Genomic DNA, 16679 nt, shown 5'->3' with positions numbered 1-16679 from the left:
TGATTGACCAAGCTCTTGTTTAGTTCACTCTAAAATTCAAAAACTTTTCAAGATCCCTCATCACATCAAATCAAATCTTATGGCGCATACGTAAAACACTAAATATAAATGAAAACAAAAAATAATTACTCAGTTTATCTGTAATTTACGAAACGAGTTTTTAAGCCTAGTTAGTTTATAGTTAGATAATAATTATCAAATAAAAACGAAAGTGCTACGATATCAAAATCTTAAAACTTTTCACAATTAATCAAGCCCCAACGAATCACACCGAGATCCGTCAAATTAATTTCTTTTTTGTTTTACTATAACGTGTTAGGAATTATTGACAATTATTCATTCAGGACTGGAGTGGGGTCGATCTTTGTTTTGAAACCCAAACAAAACAGGTCCCCGGTGGACGGCACTCTGGACGGGAACACATTCCTCCAACTCCGGAAGCACGGACGTCGGGACGTGCTCCTCCTTTTTCCGTATCGAGAGGTTGTTTATATCCAAAAAAAAAAACTAAAAATTTGTTATGATTCTTTTTCACATCGAGGCCTTATATCACATACATTAAGCACTAAATATAAATAAAAAAAGATTATTGTCTTAATCTAGTTAATATATAATTAGACAATAATTAACAAGTAAAAACGAAATGACTATATTATTAGTTAAAACAAATAAAAAATTTTCAAAACTAAACTTGACAGTTCCACCTCCGCTGACGTGGCTGGTGCCTACTCCTACCTAAGGACGCCGGGCCCACCGGCAGCACCCCCAGACGCGGACGTGGTTGCTCCTCGCCGTCCGATCCACGCTCGCCGGCATCCCGTCCGGCCTTCCATGCTTCCCTGGGTGAGCGTGACCACCATGGATGGTTCCCTCCGTGCGCCATTTTTTTTTTTTTTTTACTCTGGCGTGGCGTGTTTCGCGGAGCACTGCACGGGGCGTGGGCCCGCCTGGTGGTGGTGGTGTCTTTTCGTGTTCCCCCCGGTGGGGCCCTCAGCTGGGGTTTGACCACGCGGGACCCGGGTTACGAGGCCTGCTGTCGGGAGTGACGAATAGTCTTTTTTCAGCCACTGCCCTGCGCACCCTGCCAAACTTTGAACGTTTGGCCCTGTACAGGAATCTCACCGGCGCTGCTGGCCTTGCAGCGAGGGCAGGCCTCGAAGCGTATGCGTATGCGACGATGCTCCTGCCCAGCAGTCGACCCAGCACGCATGCTCGCAGTTCTTTCGCTGCACTGGCCGTGCCCCGTACGGTACCCCAGCGAATCTATCACAGTAGTTTTGTTAGGCCTTGTTTAGTTTAGGGCCTGTTTTGGGAACGAAAATTTTTTAGGTGTCACATCGGATGTGTCGGAAGAATGTCGGGAGGGGTTTTTAGAAACTAATAAAAAAACAAATTACATAGTTCGTCAGGAAACTGCAAGACAAATTTATTAAGCATAATTAATCTGTCATTAGCATATGTGGGTTACTGTAGCACTTAAGGCTAATCATGGAGTAACTAGGCTTAAAAGATTCGTCTCGCGATTCTCAACTAAATTGTGTAATTAGTTTATTTTTTATATACATTTAATGTTCCATGCATGTGTCCAAAGATTCGATGAGATGGATGAAAAATTTTTAGGTGGAGAACTAAACAGGGCTACTCAAAAATTTTGCAAAAGTTTTCAGATTCTTCGTCACATCGAATCTTTAGACGTATGCATGGAGTATTAAATATAGATGAAAATAAAAACTAATTGCATAGTTTGGTCGAAATTGAAGAGACGGATCTTTTGAGCCTAGTTAGTCCATAATTGGACAATATTTGTCAAATACAAACGGAAGTGCTACTATTCATATTTTGCAAAATTTTTTAAAAGTAAACAAGTAGTTAGTTCCCAAAAAATTTTGCAAAATTTTTCAGATTCCCCGTCACATCGAATCTTTAGATGCATGCATGGAGTATTAAATATAGATAAAAATAAAAACTAATTGCATAGTTTGGTCGGAATTGACGAGACGAATCTTTTAAGCCTAGTTAGTCCATAATTAGACAATATTTGTTAAATACAAACGAAAGTGCTACAGTGTCGATTTTGCAAAAAAATTTGGAACTAAACAAGGCCAAAGGTTTCGACGCAATTTTCGTTAACAAATAGTATATAAAATTTGATTCTATAGTATTAAGTAAGTGTATAAAATATAATATTATTAATATCTATGTTTTCAACCAGGTTTAAATGCAAAATACGTAGATTTGATCAAAACATAACGTTGTTTGATTCTTTGAAAAAATTAAATTATATTCCTTTTTAAGAGGAACGAAGGAAACGGAGTACGGTATCACGAAAGCGAGACAACCCTTAGGTTAACGTACAAACATTTTCCCCCGTGTATGAAACCGATTCCTACAATGTCTATATGGAATCCAATGAAATTTCTATGTAAAAAGGATCTTTAACTACTCAAGGCATGTCCTTGTTGCAATTTTCTATGTTGTTTTTTTATTTTTTTAGAAAAAATAGTGTGACTAATATATACTTGATTCAAAAATGTCCAAAAATATTAATGTTCTAACTCTTGATAATAAATTGGACCCATATTATTTTTGAGATGGTCCCATATGCTTCCATGCATTCCTTTTAATAAGGGGCTTATTACATAGTATTACCTTGTCGCCTTTTATATGCGCATACGTAATTCACGTTTCACACTTTAAACTTTGACTAATAATTTGACTTAGAATTTTTAACTATTATAAGCAATTGTACTGTCTACGAACCACAAGTTTATAAACATAAAACAATATAGCTAAAAAATGGTAAAGCTATAATTTAGGAAACAGTGTGATTTCAACACGGGCCTGCTTATAAAACTGAACATAGGGAGAAATTAGCACGATTCACCTTCATTAAATATATAAATAAGGGTACATGAGTAATTTATGTTCTGCAAATGTATTATAGAAATCTTAAAACACCATTTTTTTTAGACGGAGCGGGCAATATAATTTGGAACAAGGGAGTACAGTTGAGATCCATATAGCATAATAATGCGACCACCAAACGTTGCAAACGACAACAGATGCCTATCAGATACTCATCGAAGAATTCAATAATAGCGTTAGTGTGTTTGTCTGTGTGTATGCAACTTGTAGCCCTGTAGTATCATACATACTACAGTATACTATATATATATATATACTACTTACTCCGTACATGTATGTATGAAATACGTATGTATATATGGTGTTGTACTGTACTTATGTGCCGACCGTACCGATAATGCATGCATGGGCGGCCACCAAACGATGGGTGGTGATGAGTGATTCTCCAGAACATGCAGACTGCATGCATGTGAAGCTGTCATGTGCCACCCAACAGAATTATGAGCCATGCATCCATGGAAAATCAGTCGGCGTGCCTGCACAAGCTCTCTAGCCAGACGCAGGATGGGCCAATCAGCCATGCATGTGCACTCGGCTGACTTTTGTTCCGGTCCTGTGCTGTGCATATGCATGCCGCCGCCAATTAGTTGCCCCGTCGTCTAGCAGTTGTGAGTATATTATACTCTGTATTTATATGTGATTAGCAGAATGTAAGCAGGACAACTTACATTGCAGTTGCAGACAGAGAACATTCTTGCATATAAACAACTCAACCGAACGACCTCACCTCATAATCGTGTTCTACATTACCTTCTTGGTTCAGGAATACCAGCCGCCCATCGGATTCGGTTTCAATTCAATATTGTAGTTAGCTAATACTCCCTCGATTCCTAAATTAACTAGGTAGTTTAAATTTCGTTCTGAGTAAAATTTCTTCAACTTTAATGAAACCTACACACAAGAGAGCCGCAACAGTATTTATAATAACAAGTTAATTTGTTAAACCGATCATGAAGTAATCCCTCTAGTGTTATTTAAGATTGTAAGCCGTTTTGCTTTTTTCTACATACCTAACTTTGTCGAGATACGTATTAAAAACGATTTATAACTAAGTGATTAATGATGTTTTTTATTTTGATGTCGTGAATGTAAGTATATTTTCTATAAACCTAGTTAGAGTTAGAAAAAACTAACCTAAGACAATGTTGGTGTAGTCCTATGTTGTCTTCTCTTTGTAATCAATCTCGCGGACATCTAGCCCTCTTTCGAAAAATGTAGGAGGTGAACCGAATTTAGCAACCATTCAAAAGTGTTTTTCTTAAAAAAACAGAAAACAAAACTTTTTGCAATGGCATATCAATCAAACAAACAAGACGATATATTTGAAGCTTTTAGCAAATCTTAGACGAGTATATCAAGAAGAAGTTTCTAAGAACGCTGCGGTGTGGGCTCCTCACACTCACTAACGCTAGTAGTATACTCCTACATTACCTACCACTAATTAGATTACTGGGAATCAGGCTTTACGGCGCGGCGCCGAATCCATAATACTATTCTGACGTCTTTTTGGTTCCGGTTCCATAATATTACTATTCCATTGGCCGCAGCATATGCAGTGCAGGCGTGGAGTCGTTATGACGCATGGCCACGCCCATTTCGGCCGCTTTTAGAATAAAAAATACTCTCATTCCCATCATGGATTAGCGTCCCAAAAGCAAGTGAATTTGTATATATAAAAAGAATACAGTACACAGTACAGGTACAAACTGCGCAAAAAAAGGCTTAGATTCCGGACCTGCCCCCGAGATCCTAGCTTTTTGCTGGCCAGGGTATCGCACTTGAAATTTTAGGCCTGATATTTTTCCTAAAGATTAAAAACTTAACTTTTTAAGATTCTTCGTCACATTGAATTTTGCGACACATACATAAAGTATTAAGAGAAGAAAAAATAATCAATTACACAGTTTGCTTGTAATTTGCGAGATAATTTTTTTGAGCCTGATTAGTTCATAGTTAAACAATAATTGTCACATACAAACGAAAATGTTATAGTAGTCCGAAAAAATTTCACAAGTGAACTAAATAAGACCCTAATTTATATATATCCTCATCAAGCCAGACTCAAAGGGAACAGTTGAGTGACAACTGAGTTTCTGACCCATTTTATTAGGTGCTCAAATTTACCCTTTTTTAAGCGGTCCTAATGATTTTGTATACAGTACTATATTACTATAGAGAGTAGATTATGTGGTTTTGTTACTTTTTAATATGTTAGATAATTAAGCCTTAGCGTGCTGGAAATACTGTACTCTTCCCGTCCCTAATAAATCAATATCTTGAGTTGTCTTAAGTTAGACTTTTTCTATTAAGCTTAGTAAATTATAGCGTGTTTAGTTTCCTGTCTGGCAAAGCCAATGCAAGCTCGCATCGCATACAGTCAGCTCAACATATGCAACTGCTTGTTGTTTGGTTCACTGAATCCAGAAAAATAGGTCAAATAATAATACAAATGGAATTGCAGCAGTAGCTAAACTCAAAAAAAAAAATTCGTAAACTAAACAAGACCTTGCTTGTTCGAAAATTTGGACATCACGACGGCCGCGGGGATATATGACGTCAATAGGAGTAGAAGCGCCACGTCGAATCGGGGCCACGCCGAATATATGACGTCGGCGTGGCAACGTGACATGACAGAGGGTTCCGGCGGAGGAGATGCGACGGATGAGAGCGTGCGTGACGGCGCAAGAGTCCAAAAAAGCCACCTGCACCGGCCAGTCGACCTGACCGTACCGGCTGCAGCTGGGACAACCCAACCGCATGGCATGGGCATCTCCGGTCCGCGTCCACCCTGTGGCTTCCGCTTCTTCTTCGGGCATTCGGGCGGCATCCCCTAGCCACCAGGAGCAGCCTGTTTGGTTCCCTTCTCATCCCAAACGAGGCCAGCTCTAGAGAGCCAGACTGCCTTTGGTCTGGTTGGATACATGCTGGATGTCTAGTTTGGTTGCATGTATATATGGAGCCAGACTCTGATTAGATGTTGTTTGGTTGCATGTATGAAGGTAAGTTGTATGAGATAAAAATATTATAAGATTATGATTATAATTTTTATTTTTGTACGAATACACTCTTATAGGTCTTATTTTATCTAATTATATCTTAATCAACTTTAAAGTACACTAATATCACTTAATATTTACTAATCACGCACTAATACACCATTAGCCACGTAAACGGTTGCATCTGCCCAGCCTGGCTGGCCAGGAACGGCCGATTTGGGCGTTCCTCCTCAGCCTGGCTGAGGGCTCCTTTTTGCATTTCCAGAGCCTGGTCCAAACATATATACAGGCAACCAAACAGGATCACACTGCATCTCGAGATGCATGTATGGTCTCATGCGGGCAACCAAACAGCCCCAGGCACACCAGGTTCCATTCCATGCAACCTGGACTGGACACGACACGGCTAGCTGCTACGTGCTCCAGCTCCCGCCGCACCCAACGCAATGCGCCTACTCGTCTCTGTGCTGTGCCTGCCCGAGTGACGAATGGAAACCATGAACTTGCTTCAGGCCTTATTTAGTATTTTGCAAAATTTTTTATATTTTCCATCACATCGAATGTTACGGCACATGCATGAAGCACTAATATAGATAAATAAAAATAACTAATTACACAGTTTACTTATAATTTATGAGACGAATCTTTTGAACATAGTTAGTTCATAATTAGACAATATTTATCAAATACAAATGAAAGTGTTACTATTCCTATTTTGTGACATATTTATAGAACATTAAATATAAATAAAAAAATAATCTTTTGAGTCTACTTATTAGTCTAATTAGATAATAATTACTAAATACAAACAAAAATGCTATAGTGTCTAGATCTAAAAAGTTTCAGGTCTTTTGGGCGATCGATTCGTGCAGGCCGAATAACCTTTCGAGGAACACGGTCGGGTTGCACGCCCCCAAGCAGAACGAAGTTGACACCAACGTACTGTAGGGAGCATGTCGTTGTCATCGTGTCCGTTTTTTCGCGGGCATGAAATAAAGCGTGGAGATACGTTCTACGTACGGGCACCACCGGCCGGATAGTGCATGTATGTGTGGTGTCTTGAGTGGTCGTCCAAGGTGAAGGTGGGTTGCCGATCGATGACTCATGCATCCACACATGCATGCACGGACAAGCGAGCTTGGTGCACTACTGGAGGCCTGGAGCATCTCAAATGCATGCATGACTATTAGTAGTATATATATATATGCATGCATCCTCCGTGGCCATGACCATGACGGATGGGAGCAGGCCGGGGAGTGCGAGTGCCGGACAGTGCTGAGCGAGGTGACACTAGCTAGTTAGGACTTAGGGGTAGTAAAGTACACATGACACTACACTATAGCCCATCTCGCTCTCGCTTTCGCGCGCAATGTGCATGCATGCAATAGTCCGGCGCCAGCCGCCAGGCGACATATGGATGGACGGCCCAACCCCAACCACACGACCACTTTGCCAGCAAAGAGAGGAAGTTCAGCGCGCGCTAGCTGCCAATGCATGCACCGCATGTATATATGCATGGCCAGGACCCAGCCGGCCAGCCATCTCACTAGTCACTACCTTGTTTATATCTATTTTTTTCATTTGTATTTGACAAACATTATTTAATTATAGATTAATTAAGTTTAAAAGATTTGTCTCTCGATTTACAGATAAATTATGCAGTTAATATTTTTTATCTTTGTTTAATGCTCCATGTATATGCCGCAAGATTCAATGTGATATGGAATCAACTTTTGGAATTTTAAGTACATCCAAACAAAGCTCAATCAAACTGATATCGACTCTGGCACTCTGCATTAAAACTAGACACATGTTATTCTAACTTCTATAAGTTTGGGTCATGTACTGAACAATAAACTAATTATGACTCTTATCTCTAGTTCATCTTGTATTATACTCTTAGTAACATCATATTCTTTTAATTAACTATAGAAAAGGGCAAAATCATCTTTAAAACTCTCTCAAACCACGATAGAGACGTGGAGTACTCCGTACCTTCAACGGCAGAGACTTTTAAGGGGCAAGATGTCTAGTTCTACACGATAAGGGCTGCCTCGGCAGTGGTGCACTCATTCGTGGAAGACAGATCGAAACGAGCCTCGTTCGCTCCGACAGGGCCTCGCGACACGAACGTCGTCGGAGTTTTCAGGTCCATCAGCCCATGCACGACAAGGAGGCCCACTGTTCTACTGAGTACGTGATACTGTCGGCACTCAACTCAATGTGTTGAGTTCTCAAAAGATTTAAAAAAAAAAACCCCTCAATTTGTTGAGGTAAAAGAAACAATCGCACAACTTACCCTGCTCTCCAGCCCTGTGCAGCATCAACCTCTCAGGTAGTATCATACCCTGACAACACACACGAAACTTTATCCGCTCCGAACTGACAAGTTAACCAAGGACAGTCGACAGGCACAGCCACAAATGGGCAAGAAACCATCCTCAACTTCTCATCACAGCCCAGAGCACATCTACCTAGAGTTTGGTTACACTGCAGCAAGCATGAGGAGACCACTAGAGACTAGAGTCATGGGACGGCTACATCTGCTCAAGAGTTTCTTATTCCTCACTTTTTCTCCAGTAGCAGCACCTGATAAATCTTCCGTGTGAAAAAAATGATCTTAGGCCTTGTTTAGTTCCAAAATATTTTGCAAAATCGACACTGTAGCATTTTCGTTTGTATTTGACAAATATTATCCAATCATGGACTAACTAGGCTCAAAAGATTCGTCTCGTCCATTTCGACTAAACTGTGTAATTAATTTTTATTTTTGTCTATATTTAATACTTCATGCATGTATCTAAAGATTCGATGTGACGGAGAATCTGAAAAATTTTGCAAAATTTTTTGGGAACTAAACAAGGCCTTATACATCCACAAACCGTCTCAACTGGCATGCACCTTTAAGTTCTACCAATGGCTTGGACTGAAGCTCTTAACAATTTTGTAGTATATGTCGTCTCTAAAACAATAACAGAGCCCAAATTCTTCATTTGCCAATCAACCACTAGGGACAACGACGTCGGATCTTCAGGTAACCAAATTTCCCAGCTCCTGGAGACGATCCATCGAAAAGAATGGGCAGATACCCGGTCTCAGCCTTGTATCTGCGCTGAATCTGAAGGTGCAAGCAAATATCAGCCTCTGTCATTCTACCGTGACAAAAACTCAAACACCAAATGAAAAAGGGTAGTCCCTGAAGCTACCTCTGCAATCTCTTCACTGCTCCTGGCGCAGTTCTTCCCAATGACACATACTGTGCCGCCGGAGCCTCCGCCGGTGATCTTTGCGCCAAATAGACTGGGGCTCCCGCCTTCGGATGTCTTCATGTGTTGCATTTCTCGTACCAGATTGACTAGTCTGTCAGTCCCATCAGAACCAAGGCCACACGCGCTGTAGCTGTTGTGGCACTGCCAGAAATATGTGAATGAAGAGGAACATGTCAAAGGTATGCAGTAGCAGTACAAAGAGAAGAATATTACCAGCAAAGCACAATTTCCTCAACTTAATGTTTACATAATGAACCTCAGTTGTGCAATAGGAGTAGAGAAAGGTACATCGTGATGAGTAGAGACTCAAATTAATTCACCTGGTACATAAGTTCTCCAAGGGCTGACAGCTGCTCATCTGTATTACCTGCCGCTAATAATGTTTTGAAGGCCTACAGACCGGAAATTTAAATAATGTCAAGAGAGAAAACAATAAAATAGTCTTCAATAAAGTGGAATAAAATGAATGACCATTAGTTGCAGAGTTTAGTTTCTTTGGGGTGGGGGGGGGGGGGGTTACAATCTTCTGTCAGTTTGGATGGCACTAAGAGCGTACCATACAACACTGTCATTGCAGCACGTTTCAGGAAAGAACAAAACTTTGATATAGTTCCCACCATATATGCTTTTCAGATCCAGAAAATAGATTTGGTAGTGTACAAACAAATAATCTGGTCGAGAGATTTAACCTCAACACGGAAGTTTTCATATATGGGATGTCTAGTAGGAGCCTTCACACTGTAAGATCTTTTAGGATCAATAACTGTCACTGTGTCGTCGTGATCTCCATATTTCTCTGAAAATGCTTCTCCACTAATCACCTCTGGAATGTCTTTTGCGTAAACAGCTTCATATCTGCAATTGGGATTTATTACGATCCATGCAATACCAGAACCATAAATATAAATGTTGAATTCACTAAATGTGACCTGTGAGGTGGTAGGTTGCACAAATACTCCAGTGCAGCTTCAGATTTCAGTACCCCCATACCATTTTCTTTATAACAATCAGACTGAACAGGGGGGCCTGAAGTCAAGGACTCTGAAACTAAATCTGATGCTGCACACTTGATCATCTTTCGTCCCATGTAAGTGCCTACCCTTACAGATCCATAATCTCCCCCGCCAACACTAACAGTTAAAGAGAGATTAGTTCTGCAATTAGCTCCAATTTTTCCAATAAGACAAGTAATGTCTACAATCTCCACAACACAAGCTCAGTTAGGAAAAGCTTCCTACCTATGCCGTATCCCTGAATCTAGACCCCAGAAACGTATATGAGTTGGTATGCCAACCAATTCCTTGACTTCTGCAGGCTGCAGGAGAATTGATTAAATAAATACTGAAGCAACATTATTTTTTGACTGGAGGAAAGGTAGGATCTATCAGCTTCTGTACTATGGAACTAATAAACAACACTAACCTGGCAAACCATTGCGAGGAGTTTATTAGCTTCTCCACATGCAGATGCCATTTGATCCATTACCCCACAAGGAGCTCCAACTACATGATTCTCAACCTGAAAAAACATTAGAGCCATAAAAGACCTGTAGATCTGTATTCTATCACCAGATTTCAGTTAAACACCATACCTTCTGACAAAGCAAAGCAAGATCCCTTGGTATGATGTTTAAACCTATAGACAAAAGAAAACCATCAACGATGCTATTCAGAGATGACATGTCTCAGGGTTCAGGATAGGCTAAATAATCAATGTCACTCTATACCATAGGCTGCGGCAATAGCAGACATTGTAGAAACCTCCACTGATGCAGAAGATGAAACACCTTTTCCTTCTGGCACAGCAGATGAAACCTGGAGTTTTAGAGCATAAAGAAGACAAAGAACTGATCAAGTCATTACAGGTTTTGACATACGCAATTGCAGGATAATGAAAACTTGAGTGATTACCAGAATGCTAATGCTGTCAGTGAACTGGGCACCAAGTTCAGTCATCAAAACTAGAATTGTTCCAGCAACATAGGCAGCCCATCTGAGATAGGATAGTTGAGATCACAAATATGTAAATATAATTGAGTAGTTGAAATTTTGTAGTGAAATACTAAAATTTATTTTCTTACTTTTGGGATGGATCCTGACAGAAAAGCTCTCTGGCTTTCTCATAGGATATTGGTTTTCCACCATCCATAAAATCTGTCAGGTCCATATTGAAAGTTGGTGCACGGTTACTCAAATCAGAACCAAATGACACCTGTGCGACAATCATGTTCACAATAGATAATAAGCATTGACAAGTCATGGGAGTCCATACAAATGCTATGCAAAACAGCCAGATCAAAAGAACAACTACTTGGCAAAAATGTGACTATACTAAAGTTTCAATTAGCCAACAAAAGCACTATTATCATGCATCTAATATGGAGCACCTACATGCCCCGTCCAATGGAGGTGGCAAATTTTTTAGAACAGATTAGAAAGCATGAATTATTTGAACAAGTTGAACATACAATTTGTACCACAGGCACCAAGCCTGCGTTCTCAAGCTGTCTTGCTTTTGTATGTTCCCAAAGCTTCTGCTTGCTGGGATGGCTTCTCTGAACAGCAACATGGCAGGCTTCCCGAAGGGGCATCTAGTAAATACATCCAAAATATCAACCACAACTGCCAAATACATGATCCAAAAAAACTGCATCTATGTTTCTTTCCAGTAGTTAATTTATTTATTTTTCTGTGGCATCAAAGAGAATTCCAAAAAAGAAATCAAGAATACAGAAATACAATAGACATCAAGATTCAATGAAAATCGAGGTTCGTTCATGCTACATCATCATATTGAACAGTAACAAACTGATTTTGCGAAAGATGGGAATAACATAGAATCAAATATTTATGAGTAGAGTACCCAGCTATTAGCTAAACTTATAGCACTATTTTGTAAAAGAAATCTATTTGACCTGTGATTGATCATACCTGCAAAACGAGACTTCCTGAATAATCAGCAATGCCACCCATGACGTCCAAACGTCCAGGTGCCCTTGCTACATATATTTCCGTCTACAAAGGAACAAAATGGGAAGTCATTATAGCAAACCAATCATTCATTCACTATTTTCGAGTGACTTACTTCAGTTATTCAAGTACATAGCAACAAGCTAATGAAACAAATCAAAGTAATCAGTTATCAGAAATGAAGTTACATGTATACATGGAAAATACAAGAAAAAAGAGCTGAATCAAGCAAAAGAGAGATTGGTGAAGGAAACATGTTCATTGAAAACAAAATGGTTCTGAATTTTATACATAGAATTTGCGATACAAGTTGAAACATGAGGATCTATGTAATTCATCCTCTCTTATTAGAACTCCACTATGTTGTGTTTTATGTTATAAAGTTCAAGCCTAACATGGCTGATTGTCTCGTGAATCATAAAATTCATCTCTCCTGTGAAATAACAAAATGAGCTATAATACGTTTATTCAATATTCATACCCAAAAAGTATCGTAGGATAAATGATTAGCAGTTGGAAATGAAACTTTACAGCATAAGAAAGTTGGTCTGCTTGCACATATTAAGAAATCATCTTGCTGTACATCATTGCAACTTTATGGAATCTAGCTATCCTACATTCCATTTCCAGATATGAATATATGATATGCATGAAGCTTTAATGCTGCTGCACATGGTCCTACAGTTCACTAAAATGAATACAGAGGACTGCCAGATCAGTACCTCCCAGTCAAAAAGAACAGATGCTGCAGTTCTCTCTAGGCGTTGCTTCTTGGAGCTCTTCAAATCATTTCCACTAAGTTCAGATAAGCTCTTCAAAAATTCTATCGTATCTGTTAATCCTTGAAGGTCCCCATGGAGTATCTCAAAGTCTTCAATACATCTGGATCTGGTGAAATCAAATATGCAATTTCAGTTGCAAAATATTTCACTGCAAAACTGGATGTCTCACAAAAACAAAAGAAGGTACTCACGATGCTGCACTTTCCTTTGTAGCAACATTTTTTGAGGTCGGACCAGCACCAGTTTCAGTTTCAGTTTTAGACAGAGAGTACCAGTCAGGAATGCCTGCATCTCTCCCAGGAGCCCTTTGAAGCACATATCCTGAGACCATGGCATCTTGCAATCTTCTTGCACCACTAGACTATAATTAAAGATATCCAAGTTGGCTCATGTTACAGTCTTAAGCAGGGTTTTAAAATATTGCTTCCATCTCTAATTTTTTATGGGCGTTCCATGTTTAATATATGCTGATTTTACTTGGCACAAAGCATAAGAAATTTTCAAAGAGGTCGTTTCTAAAAGAAGATAAAGATCTTTCATTAGCATTTCCTTTTTCATCAGTCACAAAATCTATAAAGCTTCAGGATGCAAACAAAGTTTCATAGGTGGAAGTGGTAGGTACGGAAATACACTGACCACTCAGTGGTCATGCAGAATCACTCACTTTATCAGAAACACATTTCTTTCCAACAGCAGTGTCCTGGAGGATCTGGGCAACCACCTGAATGGACAAAGTATTAGCCTATCCACAAATAATATAACTTCCATAGGATACAGATAATTTGGTTTGCAAAGCTCAGTATTATGATGGAAGTCCAGTATTACATTTTTATCCTGATGTCAACTAAGGCAGCTGGTTTTGCATAAATGCAAATGTTATAATACAATTGAGTACAGAAATAATTTGATTTCAAGCTAATTCGGACATAATAACATAAATAGGATATTGGGTATATGTAGAAAAAATTACCTCACCACCAATTATTGGGCCATTGTAACATGGTTGAAGTGTGAGAGCACGAAGTAGGTATGGTTTCCAGTGTCCAGCAAGGAAATCACTCCTGATCATCTCAATGCTGTTTTGGTAGTACTGAAATAGAATGTGATGGGACAAAGCATGAAGGCATTGTAACACATCTATATAGACATGAGTTCTAGCATAATTCGATGATAAGACATGTTTCAACCTCAAGCAAATTTCGCAAAAATGGCTCTTCGTTAAAGTAATCTCTGCGAACAAACACTAATGGCAGCTTGCAGGCCAAAACCTCACTTGCAGTTCCATATCCAATTTTTCCTATAAACAAAGAGATTTAGTATATGCATCTAGCAAGAAAAGCAAAAAGCTCGTAGCTAGACAAACATTAGTGCAACATATAATATTTTGATGTACCAAGCATACAGTCAGATGCTGCCATAACATCAGGTGTGTAAGCATCTTTTGCAAGCTTAATGAAGTTCGGTGGAACATCTTGAGAATCAGAAGCACCACAGACCTTCCATGAAGAGGGAGCTAAGTTTAGTCAATCACATCAGTTAGTCACTTTTCAAGGGATATAGTATAATTGTACTCTAAACCACACATACCAAACAGATCCAACCATCAGGGAGCCACTCTTGCTTCAGTTTCCATCCTGCTGGCTGGGAACAATGACACACTGATTATTTCATTATGTTGGTGACAAGTTTTGTGTAGTTCGCAGAAAAGCTTAGAGCATACAGGATAGATGAATGGATCGCTAAGCTTTTGAAGGAAGGAAGCTACATATAAAACTTAATGATGATCTGTTCTGCTAAACATTAGAAGGATTGAAGGAAGTATAATGATAATTATTCAAGTATTGCAGGGACTTCATTATAAAATGTTGTATCTGGGTAATAACTAATCATAATACTTCCAAGTAACTGAAAAGACATTGCTTTTGATTTAAATAATAGGTACGAGCACCACTTCATTGCAAAAAGGCTGTGACTACTGAAAGAATCAGAATCAACAGATATTGGTGCAGAAGATACATAAGCACTTAAAAAATAGACACATAACATTACCACATGAGAAAATAGAAACATATGCCCTAAGCTTATCGAACCACCTATATGATAAGTGACCCACCTGTCCCCCAAAATTAAAAATGAGCACCTTAGCATTCTCCTCAATTCCAAGTTCCTTCCTCACCTAATAGATCACAATTGACACATGTGAATGAGGAACAAATAACTTTGTCGAGACAGAATATCGTTCTCCAGCAGAATACAAACCTCAGATCTGGATTTGCGAAATCCTCTAACCACAAGAGGCACATCGATGACATTGCGAAAAGCCGGCACTATGGAATGAAATAATACTCTATTTTCATGATAGCTGAGCAACAGGGAACACAATTTTTGAAGAACAAAAGAGTAACCAAATATAGTTAAGCATACTTGGGCCATATCCAGGTAGTCGAAGTAATATGTCACAATGCGAGTAATCCTCTGCTATCTGTATATATAGATATATTGATGCATTAAATGATTATTGAAAAAAAAGTGTACATTTCCATAATATGCACAGTACTAAGGAAGACAGATTGTGGTGAGTCAGGGCATAATTGCAAATGATTTATAGATCAGTATTTAGGTACTTTCATAAAAGGGAAACTTATGATCCTGACATGGTAAAAGCTAAAAATATTACCTGCCAAACAATAGATCGGTGATGATATCCAGCCTCCATAATGTATTCAGCATATATGAAGTCCCAACTGCAAAATGCAAACAGTCAGACAAAAGGTAAGCTTCAAAGCGAAAGTCCCAAATGCAAACAGTATAGTGAAGCACACCTAAAATTCCCAATGCATACAGAGGGGACGCCCATATCTGAAGCCACCCTGCACACAATAGGAACAACATCCGAGACCTGTCCCAAGAACACGTCACAGCCCAGTTCACTTGAGAGTTCAGACATTGCCCACACATGACGCCTAAGCACTCCCTTTCTAACAGTACCGCTACATCCATACACTGACTGAATGTCTGATCGAACAGCACTAGAGAGTAGAGAGTGTACCACTAGGTCTGCCTTGATGGAGCTCAGCCACTCCGCCTCGGCCCTGAGGATGGATTCGCGGGGCACCACTGCCGCCTCACGGTACTGCATTTCGCAACCGGAGCATCAGGCAGCAGCCATGACGATTGACGACACGAGAAGTCGGGAACGAGGAGGGATCATGGGCCGCGAGGGTAGTACCTTCTCCAGCGTAGCGAGGGGGTCGACGGTGAGGGCATCAGCCTGGACGGCGCCGCAGTCGAGGATGGCCCTGCGGATGCGGAGGCGCGGGGACCGCACCTCGGCGGTGAAGACGAACTCCGGCACGGCCGTCGCCACGTGCACCTCGTGCCCGGCCGCGATCAGGTGCCGCACCACCTACGAATTACGATCCGCGGAGCCACACCACACAAATGCAGGCAAAATTTCCGGAGCTGAGACCTGGCATTGGAAACGAACGAGCTACCGGCGGAAGAGACTGTGACTAACCTCGATGGCGCGGGTGGCGTGGCCGAAGCCGTGGCCCGTGAGGTAGAAGGCGAAGACCAGGCTACGCGGCGGCGGGGAATGGTCCGCGCCAGCGCCACCGGCGGATGCCATGGCCGACGACGAAACGGAGGAAGCAGCGGTGCCTTGGGATCCAAATGGAAATGGGATGGCGTTGATGGCGTCGCGGCGGCGGTTGTGCCGTGACTTTTGGAGGGGCCCAC

The 16679-nt window shown here is 40.4% G+C and overlaps 1 protein-coding gene across 1 annotated transcript; it reads right to left on the bottom strand.

The window, feature by feature from the left end:
* On the bottom strand, positions 8736–16679 carry LOC8063838 (L-arabinokinase). The gene is made up of 28 exons (XM_021448688.1): positions 16459–16679; positions 16171–16347; positions 15991–16074; positions 15764–15840; positions 15619–15685; positions 15366–15423; positions 15201–15268; positions 15055–15117; positions 14529–14582; positions 14335–14437; positions 14129–14238; positions 13912–14031; positions 13606–13662; positions 13133–13302; positions 12882–13047; positions 12121–12204; positions 11658–11780; positions 11271–11401; positions 11101–11182; positions 10917–11004; positions 10782–10825; positions 10613–10708; positions 10429–10505; positions 10120–10320; positions 9880–10045; positions 9511–9582; positions 9128–9331; positions 8736–9039 (listed from the first exon to the last, which is right to left on the bottom strand). The coding sequence occupies exons 1-28, from the start codon at positions 16567–16569 to the stop codon at positions 8929–8931; spliced, it is 2964 nt and encodes a 987-aa protein (XP_021304363.1). The 5' UTR covers positions 16570–16679; the 3' UTR covers positions 8736–8928.

The sequence above is a fragment of the Sorghum bicolor genome, chromosome 10, assembly GCF_000003195.3.
Source record: "Sorghum bicolor cultivar BTx623 chromosome 10, Sorghum_bicolor_NCBIv3, whole genome shotgun sequence".
Taxonomy (NCBI): domain Eukaryota; kingdom Viridiplantae; phylum Streptophyta; class Magnoliopsida; order Poales; family Poaceae; genus Sorghum; species Sorghum bicolor.
Note: the sequence above shows the minus strand (reverse complement) of the source record. Positions and strands in the feature narration are given on the sequence as shown.